At 40.4% G+C, this 16,649-nt stretch overlaps 1 protein-coding gene across 3 annotated transcripts in view; it reads right to left on the reverse strand.

Annotated features, from left to right (window-relative positions):
* Window positions 1-330: 330 nt before the first annotated feature.
* Window positions 331-16,649, reverse strand: part of LOC116396676 (arachidonate 15-lipoxygenase B-like) — a 22,867-nt gene continuing 6,548 nt past the window's right edge. The window contains exons 1-15 of one of the 3 annotated variants that reach the window (XM_031871431.1): window positions 14,661-14,784; window positions 8,972-9,149; window positions 8,427-8,631; window positions 8,190-8,271; window positions 7,827-7,949; window positions 7,619-7,722; window positions 6,047-6,213; window positions 4,133-4,276; window positions 3,455-3,658; window positions 3,176-3,262; window positions 2,898-3,067; window positions 2,325-2,446; window positions 2,083-2,183; window positions 1,209-1,379; window positions 331-1,044 (exon numbers count right to left, since the gene is read on the reverse strand). In XM_031871431.1, the coding sequence (XP_031727291.1) occupies window positions 865-1,044; window positions 1,209-1,379; window positions 2,083-2,183; window positions 2,325-2,446; window positions 2,898-3,067; window positions 3,176-3,262; window positions 3,455-3,658; window positions 4,133-4,276; window positions 6,047-6,213; window positions 7,619-7,722; window positions 7,827-7,949; window positions 8,190-8,271; window positions 8,427-8,631; window positions 8,972-9,130 (2,019 nt within the window). In that variant the 5' untranslated portion in view covers window positions 9,131-9,149; window positions 14,661-14,784 and the 3' untranslated portion in view covers window positions 331-864. Of the gene's footprint in view, window positions 1,045-1,208; window positions 1,380-2,082; window positions 2,184-2,324; window positions 2,447-2,897; window positions 3,068-3,175; window positions 3,263-3,454; window positions 3,659-4,132; window positions 4,277-6,046; window positions 6,214-7,618; window positions 7,723-7,826; window positions 7,950-8,189; window positions 8,272-8,426; window positions 8,632-8,971; window positions 9,570-14,660; window positions 14,785-16,649 lie in introns of those variants that run through there. The other 2 variants (XM_031871429.1, XM_031871430.1) reach the window with 2 other exon arrangements.

A 16,649-nucleotide genomic window follows, 5' to 3' on the forward strand; every position in this document is an offset into this window, starting at 1 on the left:
GAGCTAAGGAAAAGATAGGATTAAAAATGGGCCATTTCTTCTCTTGTATGTTTGGGGGACAGTAAAAGTGTAAACAGCACGATATAATGTAATAGGCAAGTACAGTTCCACAAAACCTGTTGCATATCTGAACAGTTGTACCTCGCTGTCAGCGACTCAGTGGTAGATAGAAAAGTTGTAGATGACTCCCTCCGGGGACTGTACTTTTACATTGCAGGGAAACCAGGTGTCTTCTGGGAGCAGAGCGAGAGACTTTTTTGTCATCTCAATCTGCACCAGCTTTCAAAGAGAGGTGGGACAGGACACAAAAAATGTTGACTCAAGCATATGTTTATATGCACCATGTTTAATTGTATTTCTTTAGCACATGAAGTTCACTGAAAGAAGCTTGATTAAAAGTTGTGTCTGTTGATGACACAGAGCTATAGTTATTTCTCACAAAAACTATATATTTATTGCTCTGTATCAATTGGAACAGAACAAATAAGCTAACAAAGACAACAGACTGTAGATGAATTAGCAGTGAATGGCTGTAACACAGCACATATGCTGTAGAGTTCTCCCAGAACAAATAACAGATAAAATCATTCTTGTGTTTAGAAAGCAAAAGTAAAGCAAATTGACACCTTTGCAACTGTATTTTGATTATCTCTACTGTATATTTATTGACGAACTAAGAAAATGTAAGGTGTGGCTTATGATTTAAAATGGTACATTTTTACTTCAGTTAAATCAATCCCACAACGATCACATGCAGTGTTTCTTTCCACTAAAAAAACAGAACAGGCAGTTCTTCCCTTTCTCACTTTTGTTAATAGCAAGCTGAATTTGGCCAACATCTGTGGAGGTCACACCTTCAGATATTTAAATGGACACACTATTTTCTACCACCTTTGGATCCAGGTATGTGTATGGGACCTCCAGAATATTGTTTCTGGTGTTGATGATTGCACTTAACACTTGAAGCTCTCCTTGAAAATGCTTTATCAACTTGCAGGGAATCTTCTCACTAAAATGCTCCTCTGGGTACTGGCCAAGAGGGACCTGAAATGATACATTTAAAAAAAAGAAATGTTTAGAATGTTTAAAAACAGACTTTTGGCAATATACAGTAATGTACAGTTTTAGTTGGCGGGACTTGAATGACCTAAACTTAAAACAACTTGAACATGAATTTAATTTATGTGATTAAAGACTTGGGCACTTACAGAGTCAGTGGACTGCCTGCTGAGTAGCCACACGGTGGCCGCTATCTGAACCGTTGCGTTGACAGCAGGGAATGTCTGCAGAATTGTGGCCTCACTTGTTGTCCCCTTTGTGGTTGGTGGAGGACGTTGTAGGGTGAGGGGAGTGTTGGGCATCCAGCCAGCGTAGTCATACTGTGAAGAATGAATGGTTGACAGATTATTGATTAATACGGTTTGAAGCTACGCCATGTATCAGTCTGTCTACTACTTTGGTCCACACTGAAATATTGGATTGGAACAAAGACATTCATGGTCCCCAGAGGATGAATCCTAATGACTTTGGTGATCCACTGATTTTTCCTCTCGTGCCGACATGAGGAGAACATTCTTGGTTTTCAGAGGAATGTCTCGAGAACTTTTAGCTGGATCATTATTAAATTTGGTTCAGACATTTATGTTTACCTCAGGACGAACTGTAATAACGTTGGTGATCCTATGACTTTTCATCTATCAGATCAAAGTTTTTATTTGTCCAATACTGTGTCTTATGACCAAATACCTTCAAAACGAATGGCATTCCTACCAGCCTCAGCTGTACTTTGTGTTTTCTGCTGATTAGAAAAAGCTTGCTGATGCTCGCATTGTTAACATGGGAAACGAATATTGTTATTTCATGAACATTATATCTGCTAAAAGTTAGCATGTTAGCGTTGCCATTGCTAGTATGTTAGCATGGATTGTTTACAGCTCAAAGCATCACCGTGCCAAAGTGCAGCCTCACAGTCCTGCTAGCATGGCTGTAGACTCTTGTTTATGTTAGACTTGCTAACAGTAAAAACCTCATGAACCCATTCCACAAATATAGCATAATTATAACTGAATTGAAAAACCGTACCTGTCCAGCATTCACAGCCGAGTGCTGTCCTGAGCAGGTGAAGATCACCATGGTGACAAACTTGACCAACTCAGCCACGGTGGTGAAGATCTCTGGAATTCCTGACAATTAGAGGGAATAAACTGCATTCATTGTCTGGAAGACAACATTTAAGTTTGACTTCTGTTTGCATTAAGATCATATAATGGTTCATAAATGTGCACATTCATCATCATTAAGACTGAGCTTGTCTTTAAGCCCACCTGTGCCAGCTTGAGAAAGGAATCCATGTTCAAAAATGTCCGAAATCCACTTTTGCAGTTCAGAGTCTTTCTGGACCTCAGTGTCATTCTTGTAGTAGAAGCTCAGCACTCCATTCACATACCTTTGACAAATGTGGATAAGTTCTGTTAAACACATTCCGAGTTGAATTATGCTTTTTTAAATACACACTGCAGTAGTAAGACATTATTTTTTAAGACAATTTAAGGCCATCGGAATGATCAGTTCTGCTCTTTTTAAGAATTTGGTGCAATAGCTTATTCAACTCAGTAGATCAAACAACTTTAAAGAAATAATGTGACATTTTCTGAAACTTGCCCATTGTCTCTTGTTGAGAATGAGAATATCGATATCATCAAATTGCATTAACATGAAAGAAATTATGCAAAGAAACTGTTTGTAAAGGGCAAAAGAAGGGAAAAACCTTACACATGTTGCAGCTTAACTGATCCTTTATGAGAAACCAACTGAGTTACATAAGATAATAAAAGCTGGCTAGTAGGGAAGGCAGGATTTAAAGCTCTTGTTTTCCAATACCAGGACACCTGTACTACCTGTGGATGATATCCCAAAGCTTGAGTCCATCATCCCTGTAGTAGAAGTTCGGTACATCCTCCAGCCCACGCTCAACAATGTCGTCTGGTATGCAGAGGGAGCGGTAAGTCACTGAGGACAGTGATCTCTTCAGGAGTGTGTTCACACCCTCTCCACCAGAAGCTGCAAACTAGGAGAAATTTAAATATGTAAGGTTTATAGTTAGAGATAAATAATGTACATGACACTGAAGATTTTAAAAAAATGTTTAGGTATTCAGGTGTTTGTCTTTTCGTACCTGAGTGAAAATTCCAGTCCCAGATATTAGTAGACCTCGAGCTAAGTTGTTGATCTGTAGAGTGTAGCGAGTGTGAGGTACAAGGAGCTGAGGGAAAGAGGAAAACTCTGTTAACTTCAAAGCACACATCTTGATGCTTCTATACCATTCAGCCGTGTCACATTTTTGAAAATATATACACACTAACATTATGATTCATCATCTTTGAAAGACACAAAAATCAGCAACTTGAATAAATGACAACTCTAGTAAAAGTTCTGTATTCTCCCTTTCAGTTACCTTGTACAGCGGATGCACCATGGGCACGTTGCGCAGCAGTGACACTGCAAAAACTTCAGCCAGCAAATGAGTGCGCAGCAGGTGAACGTTGAGTTCATACTCATTGAAATCTGCACTTTTCACAAAAATCTTGGCCGTCAACCAGTCGTACTCAGAGTCAGTAGGAAAGAAGATGGGATTATCATCTGCTGGAGTCTGCTTCAGCTGCAGGAGAAGGAAGGGAGGTGTGGTTAATTCTATCCATTCAATATATTGCCAGTAGTGGTTAATAACAGCAAAGTATGTTCTGAAATTGTTGTATGTTTACTATAGGTTCCATCTGCTTTTCAGTTAGATACTCTGTTGATCTCTAAGAGCAAATTCATAATTTCTTTGACTCCCATGTCAGAGCACAGGGTCAACTTGAGAACAGAAACCCCACTTCAATGATCTAATGCCTAAATTCTCATGTTTTTGGCCAAGGAAAAGGGAGGCAATCTGGCAATCGCAATGAAAATACTTTACATAATGTTTTTTCTCTGATCCACATTATTCATATACTGTATGTTTGCATTATATTTGTGTAATTTAACTAAAGGTATTTCTGTGTTCTCTGTACATATGACATCTATAGCGTTGCATGTCTGTCCGTCCTGGAAGAGTCATCACTACAATAAGATATTTGAGTGTTAATCTCACCTGAATAGCAATTGGCACCAGGTCATCATCAGGTGTTTTGTGAAGCAGGACGAGGGGAGCCATCAAGTACTGCTTCTTCCCGTTGATGATACTTGTTTTCAGCCCATCCAAACGCTTGTAGTCACACAGGAATATGTTTCCTTTCTGTATTTAATTTTAGTGAGGATGAGAAATAATTTGACTCATATGCATACAGTGTGAATATTAACTGGAAGACACATTTCCTGCAGAAAATGCGTTAGAAAACTGAAAGCTAAAATGAATCGCAAAGCCTTGTTGAAAATACAAAAATGTGAAACTGCCTGAAAAATGTTAAAGCCCAAAAGCATTGAACTACAATGGTTTTGTAATTCATAACAGAATGACATAAAATAACAGTAGTATTAGTTACAATAACTACTGTTATTTTGGAAACAACATGGAGTTGAAGCTGAGGCTCACCTGTCCAACTATACTTCAAAATTAAAGAAACCGTAGCTCCTATTGCCTCAATTTCAGACCGTGAGAGTAAGGACCACTTGATGAACAGATAATGTGACAATTATGCAAAAAAAAGGCTTTCGTGTCGATCTAGAGATGGGGTATGGTTTTCTGTGCAAGATCTTTTTGGAGTCAGAATTAACATGGGTCTCTATCAAGCAGATAGTTGAAATTCCTCTCACTATTAGGCTGCTGTGGCAAAATGTGTAAATCTATTAGATTCCATAGTAATATGTCTACGACCAGGACAAGATTAGCTACATTTTGACCAAAACATGATGCAAGAAGAGTAAAAATTCTGGCAAAATAAAAAATAAAAATTCACAAGCTTCTGAAGCTCCTCTCCACTCTGGGCGATGACATCACACGCTCTGAGCTGCGCAATACACACCCATTATAAAGTCAGAAAAGGTCTGAAAAAATGCATTAAACATAAGCTGTGATAGTTTTAAAAAAAGATATCAAAAAGCTGAATCATACACTCATAGTTTGGTGTCCATAGCTGAAATTATTGTGGCATCACCCGGGGCCAGGTGGTAGATGGATCAGCAGCCACACCACAAGATGGCCGCTGAGGCAACAACTACAGCTCCCAGAAGGTCTCACCACTAACCCAGGTGTAGGTGTTTAAGCCACCTGATTGAGGCTGGACTTAAGGGCTGCAGGAGGAGAGGAGGAGGAGGAGGGGAGAGAAGAGAGCACACGGCGTGAAGGAGCACCGAGAACAACACAAAGTAAACTTCCGAACCAGAGTGAAGAGGATCTGAAAGGAAGAAGACCCGGTTGTTGGTAAAAAGCCGAGGACACTCTAAGTTTAGTTTTTTGTCTAATACTGTTCTGCTTAACGAATCATTACCTCCGCTTGGACGCTTTGTTTTGGATTTTTTGATAAAGAGCCTTCCCTGAGTTGCCGAGCAGAATAAGAATAAAACGTGACCTTATTCTGAGAACCTTTGATTTTTGTCTGTTTTTGTTAGTTCCCTTGCACCACCCCACCCTAGCCAGCCCTAGTGATCTCTCATGACATTACAGTATGCGGAACTTTTAGGCTTTCGAATTTGAAGAAGTTTCAGTAGATTAGGGGATTTGTTTCATAGAGAATTATTGTAAAAGAAATATGAATATTGCTTAATATTTCAAAAAGCATAAGAGATAGAAACAAGAACAGTCATAGCAAAAATGTCCTGAAAGAGCTAAATATTTTGATACCTGAACGGTTTCTGTAGCTGAAAGTATGCAGAAGTAGATGGATGCCGAAAAAAGTACGGAAGAAATATAATAAGTTGTTTAAAGATTCAAAGAACAGTAGTTGGAATGCTGAATCAGCATTCCAACAATTATACTAAGTGAATGTTAGTGCAACATGCATTTTCAAATTGAACATGTCATGGAACAAAATATGACTCTAAGATCAATCAAAGTCAAGACATTCACCTCCATTTCACCTGCCAAGCTACACTGACCACCGAAGGAGACCATGTCATCACTGACAGGAAAGTTGTTGGGCAGGACTGAACAACGTTGGATCAACATGGGGTTGACACCATTTAGAAACTGGTAGCCAAAGAAAGTGTCGTCCTTCCAATGTTTCTGGACATATTCTGAAAGAAAAAGCAGAGTTGAGTTTTAAACTTTGTACTAGAAAAGCTTCCTATATCACAGTTATCAGCTTATGTGTTACACAGACATGGTTGGACACTGTTTATAGTTGCTTCAAAGTCTTGATTGTATGCAATTAAATACTGTTAAAAGATTCCTTCTGTGACATTTTTTCCCTGTTTACCTTAGATGCATAAGTGGGTCAAAAATGACCCGGTGAGGTTGTTTTCTTGAAATATCTTCGTAATGAAAAATTGTTATCATTTCATATTCCAGGTATTCCTCAAAAAACATGTTTTTGATATAATGCCATTTACATTTTTAACTTACCTTTTATACATTTTATGGACGCATGCATTTTCTATGGAATCCAATGGGAACCTTTGATTCTTATCAACTGTGGCTGTCAGGAATAAATTAACTGTGGACCACACAGACTATATCAGAATGCACGATGCACCACGACAAAGTAGTGGATGTAAATAGCAGAATGAAAAAAACAGAAGTGATCACATTTTACAACAAGACGAAAGGAGGTGTAGACACCACTGACCAGATGGTTGGCACCTACACCTGCAAGCACCAAACACAGAGGTGGCCCATGGTGCTGTGGTACAACATAATTGACATCGCCACCCTGAATGCCTACACCTTTTTCACAGCTCAGCACCCAGAATTTAAGAGCGGCATCACCAATGCACGACGGCTCTTCCTCAAAGAGCTGTCAAAGGAGCTTGTCACACCACACATGAGGAGTCGACTGGAAGGCTGCCCCCAACTGCAAACCCCGATTATTGAAGCAATGGAAAGGTGTGGGGTGACAAAAGCCACAACCCAGCCACAGGAAAGAAGCAGACAGGGCCAACCAAAGAGAAAGAGGTGTCAGATCTGCCCAAGTAACAAAGATCGCAAAGTCAACAATAGGTGTGGGAAATGCAATGTATCTGTGTGCAATGATCACAGCCAGAAACAGGTAGTTTGTCTGAACTGCATACAGTGATGAGACAAGAAGGCAAAACAGGGAAAAGAGAGAGGAACTGTCGATGACTGGACAGTTACACACATACATACACACAAACAGACACACAGACACACACACACACACACACACACACACAGACACAATGGATGTTCACATTTTTCTATTGCTGTTCTGGGTAATTTTCTTTTTCAAAAATGTTAAAAAGTGAAAAATAAAGATATTTCAAACATGAAATCATTCTTGTGTGGTCCTAAATATAATACTAAATATTATACAAGTGATTATTCTTAACCAAAATGACAAAAATGGCATAAAAACACATTGATTCTAATAGTCATTTTTGACCCACTTATGGAAGAGTGTAGGGTCCAGTCACTCGTGCATCTAAGGATTTTTAAGCCAAGTAATAACTAACATGATAGTACCTGATATGTCAGTCCGTTTGCAGCAGAACACCCGATGGATAGCATCAATATTAGGCCAGTTCTTCGTGCAGTCAGAAAGTCCCTTCAGTTGCAGCTCAGCCAGACTAAAAAATAAAAGCATAAATTGGCTTTATTATTATGCCTTACATCATGTTCATAGGCAGGTACAGTTACATAGATAGATATGTGACAGGATTGAAGACCTCACCCAGTGACTGCAGTGAAGCAAAACTCTCTTGACTTGATGTAGGAGAACTGGACCTCATCAGGCAGATCAAGAGGGTCCTCTGACTCTATGCAGTGGGGTATTCCCTCTACATACACATCCCAACTGGTAAATAGAGAAGAGCTGAGTATTGGAGAACTTTGCAAAGGTACCAGTGTATAAGCAGTTTTAATAATTTAATATGTAAGCATAATATACTCGACTTCAATTTTGCAAAATCATTTCAATAAACCCTGGCAGGTGTAACAATGTCATATGGTGGTTAATTTTCTCCCAAAAGGGCGTAGATGAATGTTAGTTTTGGGGTGTTTAAAGTTAAAAAGTGTAAAAGCTCTGATTGCTCACCGATAGACTTCCTCTCGCTGCTTCAGCTCCTGATCCCGACTGTACTTGCCAAGATCATGGTCGTCTTCAAAGACTCTCAGAGCTTGAAGAAAGAAATAACAACACGGTTTTAAATTGTTGATAAATACAGCGAGTTGGTTACTCCAGCCTCCTTATAGACCAGCATTTCCTTCTTTTATGTCTTCTGTGGTCAGTGAACAGGGTACATGATGTCTGACAAGTCTAATTCACACAAACCTGTTCCCTCTCTGAAGCGGTGCACCTCACCGTCAGTGATCCAGCGGTAGATGGGAAAGTTGTAGGTGTCACCCTCAGGGGATCTCACTTCCACCTTGGCAGGGAACCAAGTGTCTTCATGGAAGAGTGGGAGAGGCTGTTTATCTATCTCAATCAGGACCAGCTTTCCAATGGAGACGGAGCAGGACACGGTAAAACTTGACACCTGGAGTAATGACAGAAATGGGTTGCATATTTGATAACCAAGAAGTGAACTGTAACATTCCGATAGTTAGCATGCAATACTGAATGTAGAAGGATGGAGAATATAACATTTATGCAAAAATATAATAATTATTTGAAGCTTATTATGTGGACTACTTTTTTTGTTGCTTTAGTCACCTTTGAGGCCGTAAGTTAAAGAGTTACAGAGCAGCACATATCCTGTTGCTGCACAGTCTGAGTTGACGAGGGTTTACATCAGCTTCTCTAAATTGATATTCAATTCAATAATCTGAAGTTGAAGAAGAGTGTTCTACATTTAGAGAAAGATATTTCAGACTTACTGCTCCACTCATGAAGGATAAAGCCCCTTTGAGGCTCTCGAGCCAGGTGCGTTCGCTCTCTCCATCTGTGCCCACCAGCTTAATATAGACATTGTGAAAAGTGCCGGCAAAGGCGAGATCGCCAGTGGCCACGGTCACTATATAATTCACCAATTTCATACTGGCAAGCAGAGGAATCCTGGTGGGGAGAGAAAAATAACCATGAATCACAATGAAAATGGCATTGCCAAAAGATATAACTAACATTAAATGTTTTTTCTCACCAATCTATTACAGTCTTATCTTTTAGATAGAGAGCATGTTACCTTTTTGGGACATGACATTTCTGGTGAAGGGAAAACGCTTTCCAGAGACTGCGTTTCTGCCATCATTGACCTACCTAAGCCTCTGACTAAAAAGCACCTTATGTCATTTCTAGGTATGTGCTCCTATTGCAGGTCTTGCCTTTGCAATTATACTCCTATGGAAGCTCCCCTCGGAGCTCTAATGCACGGCAAATGCCTCTCCTCACATGACAAACAGACCTGAACATCAGAAGCTGAACAAGCTTTCAATGACTTAAAACTAGCCCTGCAATCGGCACCGACACTGGGCTCTCCCGACCCAAATCGACCTTTTACTCAGGCTGTTGACGAGCACAACGGTTGCATGATATCCGTTCTCCTCTAAAAACACGGTGTTTGACTCCGTCTTGTTGCCTATTTCTCAGCTAAATTAGATCCAGTTGCAGCAGGCCTTCTGCGATGCATCCGTGCTGTGGCTGCAGCTGAAAAAGCCTTGTTAGCCTCTAGAGATATCGTCGGTTATGCTCACGTTACACTGCTTGTACCTCATGCTGTCTCCTTGATTCTCCACAAACAGAAAACCTTCCATTTGTCAGCCACTAGATGGCTTCGTTATCACACTTCGATATGCCGAAGATCACTGTAAAACTTTGTAATGTACTTAACCCTGCATCTCTCCTACCAGGACCAGAGGATCGCCCTGACCTCTCTGAAACTCCCCTCACCAACCCAGACCTCATTTTCTATATGGTTGGGTCCACCTCACGTGACCTGGCCTCCGGGAATGCTTTTGTTGGTTCTGCTGTTGTTTCAGACAGCGCCAACCTCGTGTCAGGTTCTCTTCCTCATCATTACTCTGCACAGGCTGCTGAACTGGTTGCTCTAACAGAAGCATGCAAAGCAGCAGTAGGTAAAACCGACACCATTTATACAGACTCACGTTATGCATTTGCCGTTGTTCACGATTTTGGTGCCTGTGGCGCCATCGTAAATTCCTAAAATCAGACAGTAAACCCATCCCCCACCATGAAAACAATTAATCAGCTCTTGGATGCCATTTTGCTCCCCTCTGCCATTGCTACATGCAAATGTGCAGCACATACACGGGCCACAGACACAGTGTCAAGAGGAAACGACCGGGGCGGATGCTGCCGCTAAAGCGGCAGCCCGTCTCCCCCTGTGTCACTCTCCTCCTGTACTACACTGGTTTACCCGAAACAGTTCCATCCTCATGCTAAATTATCACATGATCGAGACCACGTGACAAAAGGGGGGATTGTGGATATTGTAACCACACATTGGTTTACTAAAGGTTTTTCAGCCTCTGCACAAAAACACTGTCAAGCCGGCATCATATGTGCAACACATAACGTAGGCAGACCAGTTCAAGTTTCTCAACAGGCAGCGCATTCACCTCCTACAAGGCCATTTGAACACATGATGATGGATTTCATTGAGCTAACACCATCAGAATGTAAGAAATACTGTTTAGTTGTTGTAGACATGTGGTCTAAATGGGTCGAAGTTTTCCCCACCTCCAAACAAACAGCCACAGTAGTAGTTAAAGCACTGCTCCAAGAAATGATTCCCTGCTGGGGCATCCCAACGAAACTGTCAAGTGATAACGGCTCCCATTTTGTCAATCAGGCGATCCAAGAGCTACCTAGGTATAGACCTAAATAACCACTGTGCAACCACGGCACCCGTTTACACAGCCAGGACTATCTGGTCTCAGAGGCACTATGTGTTGTTTACTGTTCTATATGTGTTCAACTTGAATCCTTGTGAATTTTTTAACGTGATGTAAGCAGAGATGTCGTTGTAAATTCTTAATTGCAAACATTTTTCATATTATTGTGTTATTAAAAGATGATAAAAAGGGTCGAGTGTAATGGGAAAAATGTCCATTATACTAATTAAATGTTTATGCTTATTAAATGTTCATAATCAGGTCTTATTGTTTTTGTGATACTGCACAGTTTTGGTGTTAAGACCCTTTTGTCGCCTACGCTGTTTCCAAGAAGCGTAACGTGGGGTGACCTCTCTGTCAACGCACTACTTCTCTATTTGAAGCACCTTCCTGTTTTGCAAAGGAAGTGTAATCTAGCTTTTAAATTGTGAAATGAAATTTGTCACGGGGAAGCCCGTTTATAGAAGTCCAGGTCATTGGTAGCAGTAAACCAGTAGACAGCAAAAGAAGAAGGCTGCGGCCTATTGATGAGCGTCTATAGGCTCATCAATGAGGCCTTTGGCCCGCGCGACGGCTTCTGCGTGTTCCAGTCGACCGGTTGCGACCTGCCTCTGAGTACCGGTAAATAGTTCTGCATTTTCCAGACTATTTAGCCCGCCTCAGAACCTCTGAGATAATCAGTTGGACTAGCTATCTGTCCCGTTAGCACTTCCACCCGTGACCAGCCTGGCAACGAAGAAGAAATGAAAAGAAAATTGTGCCCCTGCGCCCGAAATAGACATATAGACATATCTATCTCTCTCTCTCTATCTCTCTCTCTTTCCAGTGAAAAATGTAAAATCCTGCTCCAACACCTGGCCTCTGAAGGCCACAAAGTCAGCCTGTCTAAATTGTAATATGTCAAAGAGCATGTTACCTTTTTGGGACAAGACATTTCTGGTGAAGGGAAAACGCTTTCCAGAGACTGTGTTTCTGCCATCATTGACCTACCTAAGCCTCTGACTAAAAAGCACCTTATGTCAGTTCTAGGTATGTGCTCCTATTGTAGGTCTTGCCTTTGCAATTATGCTGCTATGGAAGCTCCCCTCGGAGCTCTAATGCACGGCAAAGGCCTCTCCTCACATGACAAACAGACCTGAACATCAGAAGCTGAACAAGCTTTCAATGACTTAAAACTAGCCCTGCAATCTGCACCGACACTGGGCCTTCCCGACCCAACTCGACCTTTTACTCAGGCTGTTGACGAGCGCAACGGTTGCATGATGTCCGTTCTCCTCTAAAAACACGGTGTTCGACTCCGTCTTTTTGCCTATTTCTCAGCTAAATTAGATCCAGTTGCAGCAGGCCTTCTGCGATGCGTCCGTGCTGTCGCTGCAGCTGAAAAAGCCTTGTTAGCCTCTAGAGGTATCGTCGGTTATGCTCACGTTACACTGCTTGTACCTCATGCTGTCTCCTTGATTCTCCACGAACAGAAAACATTCCATTTGTCAGCCACTAGATGGCTTCGTTATTACACATTCTTGCTCGATATGCCAAAGATCACTGTAAAACTTTGTAATGTACTTAACCCTGCATCTGTCCTACCAGGGTGGGGTGACTTCTCTGTCAACGCACTAACCACTTCTCTATTTGAAGCACCTTCCTGTTTTGCAAAAGAAGTGTAATTTCGCTTTTACATTGTGAAATGAAATTTGTCACGGGGACGCCCGTTTATAGAAGTCCAGGCCATTGGTAGCAGTAAACCAGTAGACAGCAAAAGAAGAATGCTGCGGCCTATTGATGAGCGTCTATACGTTCATCTCTGCGTGTGTTGTTGCTACGGCAACGAAGAAGAAATTAAAAGAAAATTGTGCCCTCGTGCCCGAAATAGGCAGTTATTTATTTAATTCTCTTTCTCTCGCTCTCTCGTAGTTCAGTGAAAATGTAAAGTCCTGAGGAGGGGAGGTATCTAAGCTATTATGTTACTTTAAGAGCTCTCTAGGAAACAGTATTCCAGTGTATGTGTCTGGGGCTTTTATTGTGAAGGATAAAACGTAAGGAAGGGAAGAGGAAAAAGGTTTTTGTTTCAAAAATGAAATAAGCAGTACTATTATTTTTAGTAATCTGAAAATGAACTAAAATAAACTAAAGCAGATTCTAAATGTCTAGACTAAAGAGAAAATAAGAACTGGTTGAAAATGTGGAACTACTGTAACCTTGCTTTAACGCTGTGTGAGTAAACTCCTGCTTACGTGGCCTGGTTAAATGTCAAAGGTCAGAGGTGTCCAACTGTGGCTTGAAGCTGCTCTTCAGATAAAGAAATGACACCCTCTTTTGACCACGTTTTAGGTGTGTCAACCAAATATTGTGGGGGAAAAAACAATTTAAAAGTACAGAGTGAGTCCTATAATACTATTGTCTTTGGAGTATTTATTCTCTGCGCAGAGAAGGCTCCATCGTCATACAGAGTGCAGTGCACTCTACAGGAGGATGAGCCAAGAGTGGTGCCGCTGTATAGCTTATAAACATAAAGGGTCCTCAGCACAGGGTGTAAATCAGGAGTTCACACTTAAATATCTGGTCAACAGTTTCCAGATGCCCATTGACACTTCTACTCAGCCCCTTCCTCTTATCTGATCTGAGCCTTGTCACACTAAGTCTCTGTCGTACTGAGCAATTCATGATTTGTTCCTTTATAGTTTATGTGTGTGGACTTCATCAGGCAAGGACACGCTGTGACTGCTAAACAGCAAACAGGCTCACAAAGAGAACAAACTGCAAATTAAATAGAAGTGAATGTGTGGCACTGAGTGTTTGAGAAGACATATAACTTAAATCCTTTTAATTTAGGGTTAAGAAACCCACATTACTCTATCAAAGATCAAACAAGAAAGAGAATAATCATCAAACAAGTTTTTACATTAACTTTGTTCAAAGCTATTTTTGTCACCTCTGCATCACTAACATCCCGCCCATCATCGTCCCATGCATGGCAGCTACATCCAAGAGCTCCTTGGCAGTCAAGTCTGCCTTCACGCCTCTTATAAACATTGATAGATGATGTATGATGTATCCGTGTTGTCTGTGCTTTCATCAACAGCCAATGAAAAAGACAAGTAACTGCTCGTCTCTTCGGCTGGCTGTGTTGTCAGATTGCCTGCTAGTTCCTGAACTCGGTCTGCGATGGTGTTTCTTCACAAACTGACATTTTTAAAAGTCACACACCTGCTCACACACCTTTAGCATACACTGCTTCAATGCACCCTCTGAAAAACACTTTGCTGGATAATTTTTGGCTGTAACTTTTGTAAATATATTCTGCCTTTTATTCTTGAACAATTTTATGTTTTTCTTGGAGGCTAAATTTAGCATACTGCTCAGTGTTTGGTGTCAAAATGCCGATGTAAATTGAATTCCTTCATCACCGACACTGCCTCATAACACATACCGTTTTTTCTCCTTGAAGCACAAACATGTATTCACTTTTCCCATCTTTTGTTACATTTTCTTCCCTCTGCATAAAATCAACATGCATTGTGGGAGATGTAGTTTATGGTCACTGTATACACTGTAAAGCAGCATAGACTTTAATTTTAAGACAATCATATGCCTTTTTATATGGAAGCCCATTTCCGGCAGCAAACAAAAATTACAAAAAAAGATGTAAAGTTAGACTTGATAATAAAAATATCCCCATGGCACTTTTGGTGCATCCATCTGTAACCATGACACTGACCATATTTCCAGTTGCTGTTCAATGAAGGTTGCCACCTCAGCCACATCGGTTTTATTCTTTCTACACCAGAGCTGCTTCTTGCTTAAAATCCTTTCAAGGGTGCGTTTGCTCAGTACAATCCCACGTGAAGTATTTCATCTGTTGTAAAGGCACGTTTAAAGTAATCTTCACTATACTCACAATAAATTTCTATGTCAAATGTAGGGTGTTGGGAAAATCTAATGACTAAAGAAGTAATATTGACTTACAAAGACTTATATCCATGTGAACTCTCGAGGCCTGTGCCCTCATATGTCTGGGTGTCTGAAACTTCCTCTGACACCAGAGTCTCAGATATCTTTCCTCTTGGGACCTGCAGATGTTTGTCCTAAATAATAGACAATAAAGCTGTAGCAGACGTCAATACTTGAGCAGAGCTGATTTGCTACTAAGACTTCCTGATTTCACAGAATGACCTTTGTACTAGAACAAACTGTTGAAGTGTTATTCCAGGTTTTGTGAAGATTGCGCTGTGTGAAAAGCAATACGTGTGTATGTTATCCATGTGTGACAAGCTTATCGTGAATTACCCTGTACCACCACACTGCTTGTGTTTAGCAGTATATATGACTGAGACTCGGAGACAAACCTCCAAGCAGCATTGATCCGTGTACTCTGCATGCGTTTCAACTCTGTTCCTTCTTGCAAGAATAAAATGATTTTTACATCGGCCTCGAGTGAATTTTTCTGACATAGGGTAACCTATGAAGAGCTGCTTCTATGACTGTTGTGTTTAAGTATCTTATAATTTTGACTTTCTATCTCATAAAAATATATTAAAAGTCATAATTATGACTTTCTATCTCATAATTTCGAGATGCATGTCGATTTTTTTTTCCATCTCATAATTATGACTTTCTATCTCATAATTTCGACCATGGGGATATTTTTATTTTCAAGTCTAACTTTTCATTTTTTCTTTTTTCTTTTTTTGCTGGCGGATTCGCGGGCCACATAAAATGACATGGCGGGCCTTGAGTTTGACACATGTGCCATAGAGGGATAATACTACATGCTATCCCTCCAAAGCCACGGGGTCAGATGAGAATGTTTTAAGCTATATCTTTTACAAAATAAGAGTTCAGTCAGTATTCACTGTTGATGTTTCTTTATTATCATTTCTGTGAGAAATCATGTGAAAAGAGAATTTAGACTGGTATGGAAAGTAATGTGTTTATGGCATTTTATCTGAGTTGGCAATGAAAGTGAAATGTTTGCTATGAGTTATATTTGTTACAGAGTAGCTAATGTAAGTAGAGCAGAAGAAAGCCGTCAGTACATGATGAGCAAAGTGTAATCAGAACAGAGAGCGCTTCTGACCTGACCTGATGTACAGTATTTTCATATATTTACAGGTAATTAAATGTGTTGCACTAGAGTGAGCTTTGTGTCATTCTTGGTCCTGTAACAAATGGCTACAACACAACACATATGCTGTAGAGTTGTCCCAGAAAAAATAACAGATGAAATCATTCTTGTGTTGAAAAAGCAAATTTAAAATGTAAGATGTAAGATGATCAGTTAAATCAATCAGCATGCAACGATAACATGCAGTGTTGAATTTGGCCAACATCTGTGGAGGTCACACCTTCTGATATTCAAAGGGACACACTATTTTCTACCACCTTTGGATCCAGGTATGTGTATGGGATGTCCATATCCTTGTTTCTGTCTGTGATGGCCTCACTTAACTCATGAAGATCTTTTTGAAAATCCTCCATCAGCTTGCAGGGCATCTTCTCACTAAAAAGCTCCTCTGGGTACTGGCCAAGAAAGACCTGATGACATTAATGATACATTTAAAAAAAGAAATGTTTAGAATGTTTTAAAACAGGCTTTTGGCAATATACAGTAATGTACAGTTTTAGTTGGCGGGACTCAAATTACCTAAACTTAAAACAAGTTGAACATGAATTTAATTTATGTGATTAAAGACTTGGGCACTTACAG

The sequence above is a fragment of the Anarrhichthys ocellatus genome, unplaced genomic scaffold (assembly GCF_004355925.1).
Source record: "Anarrhichthys ocellatus isolate YVR2014 unplaced genomic scaffold, GSC_Weel_1.0 scaffold58, whole genome shotgun sequence".
Lineage (NCBI taxonomy): Eukaryota > Metazoa > Chordata > Actinopteri > Perciformes > Anarhichadidae > Anarrhichthys > Anarrhichthys ocellatus.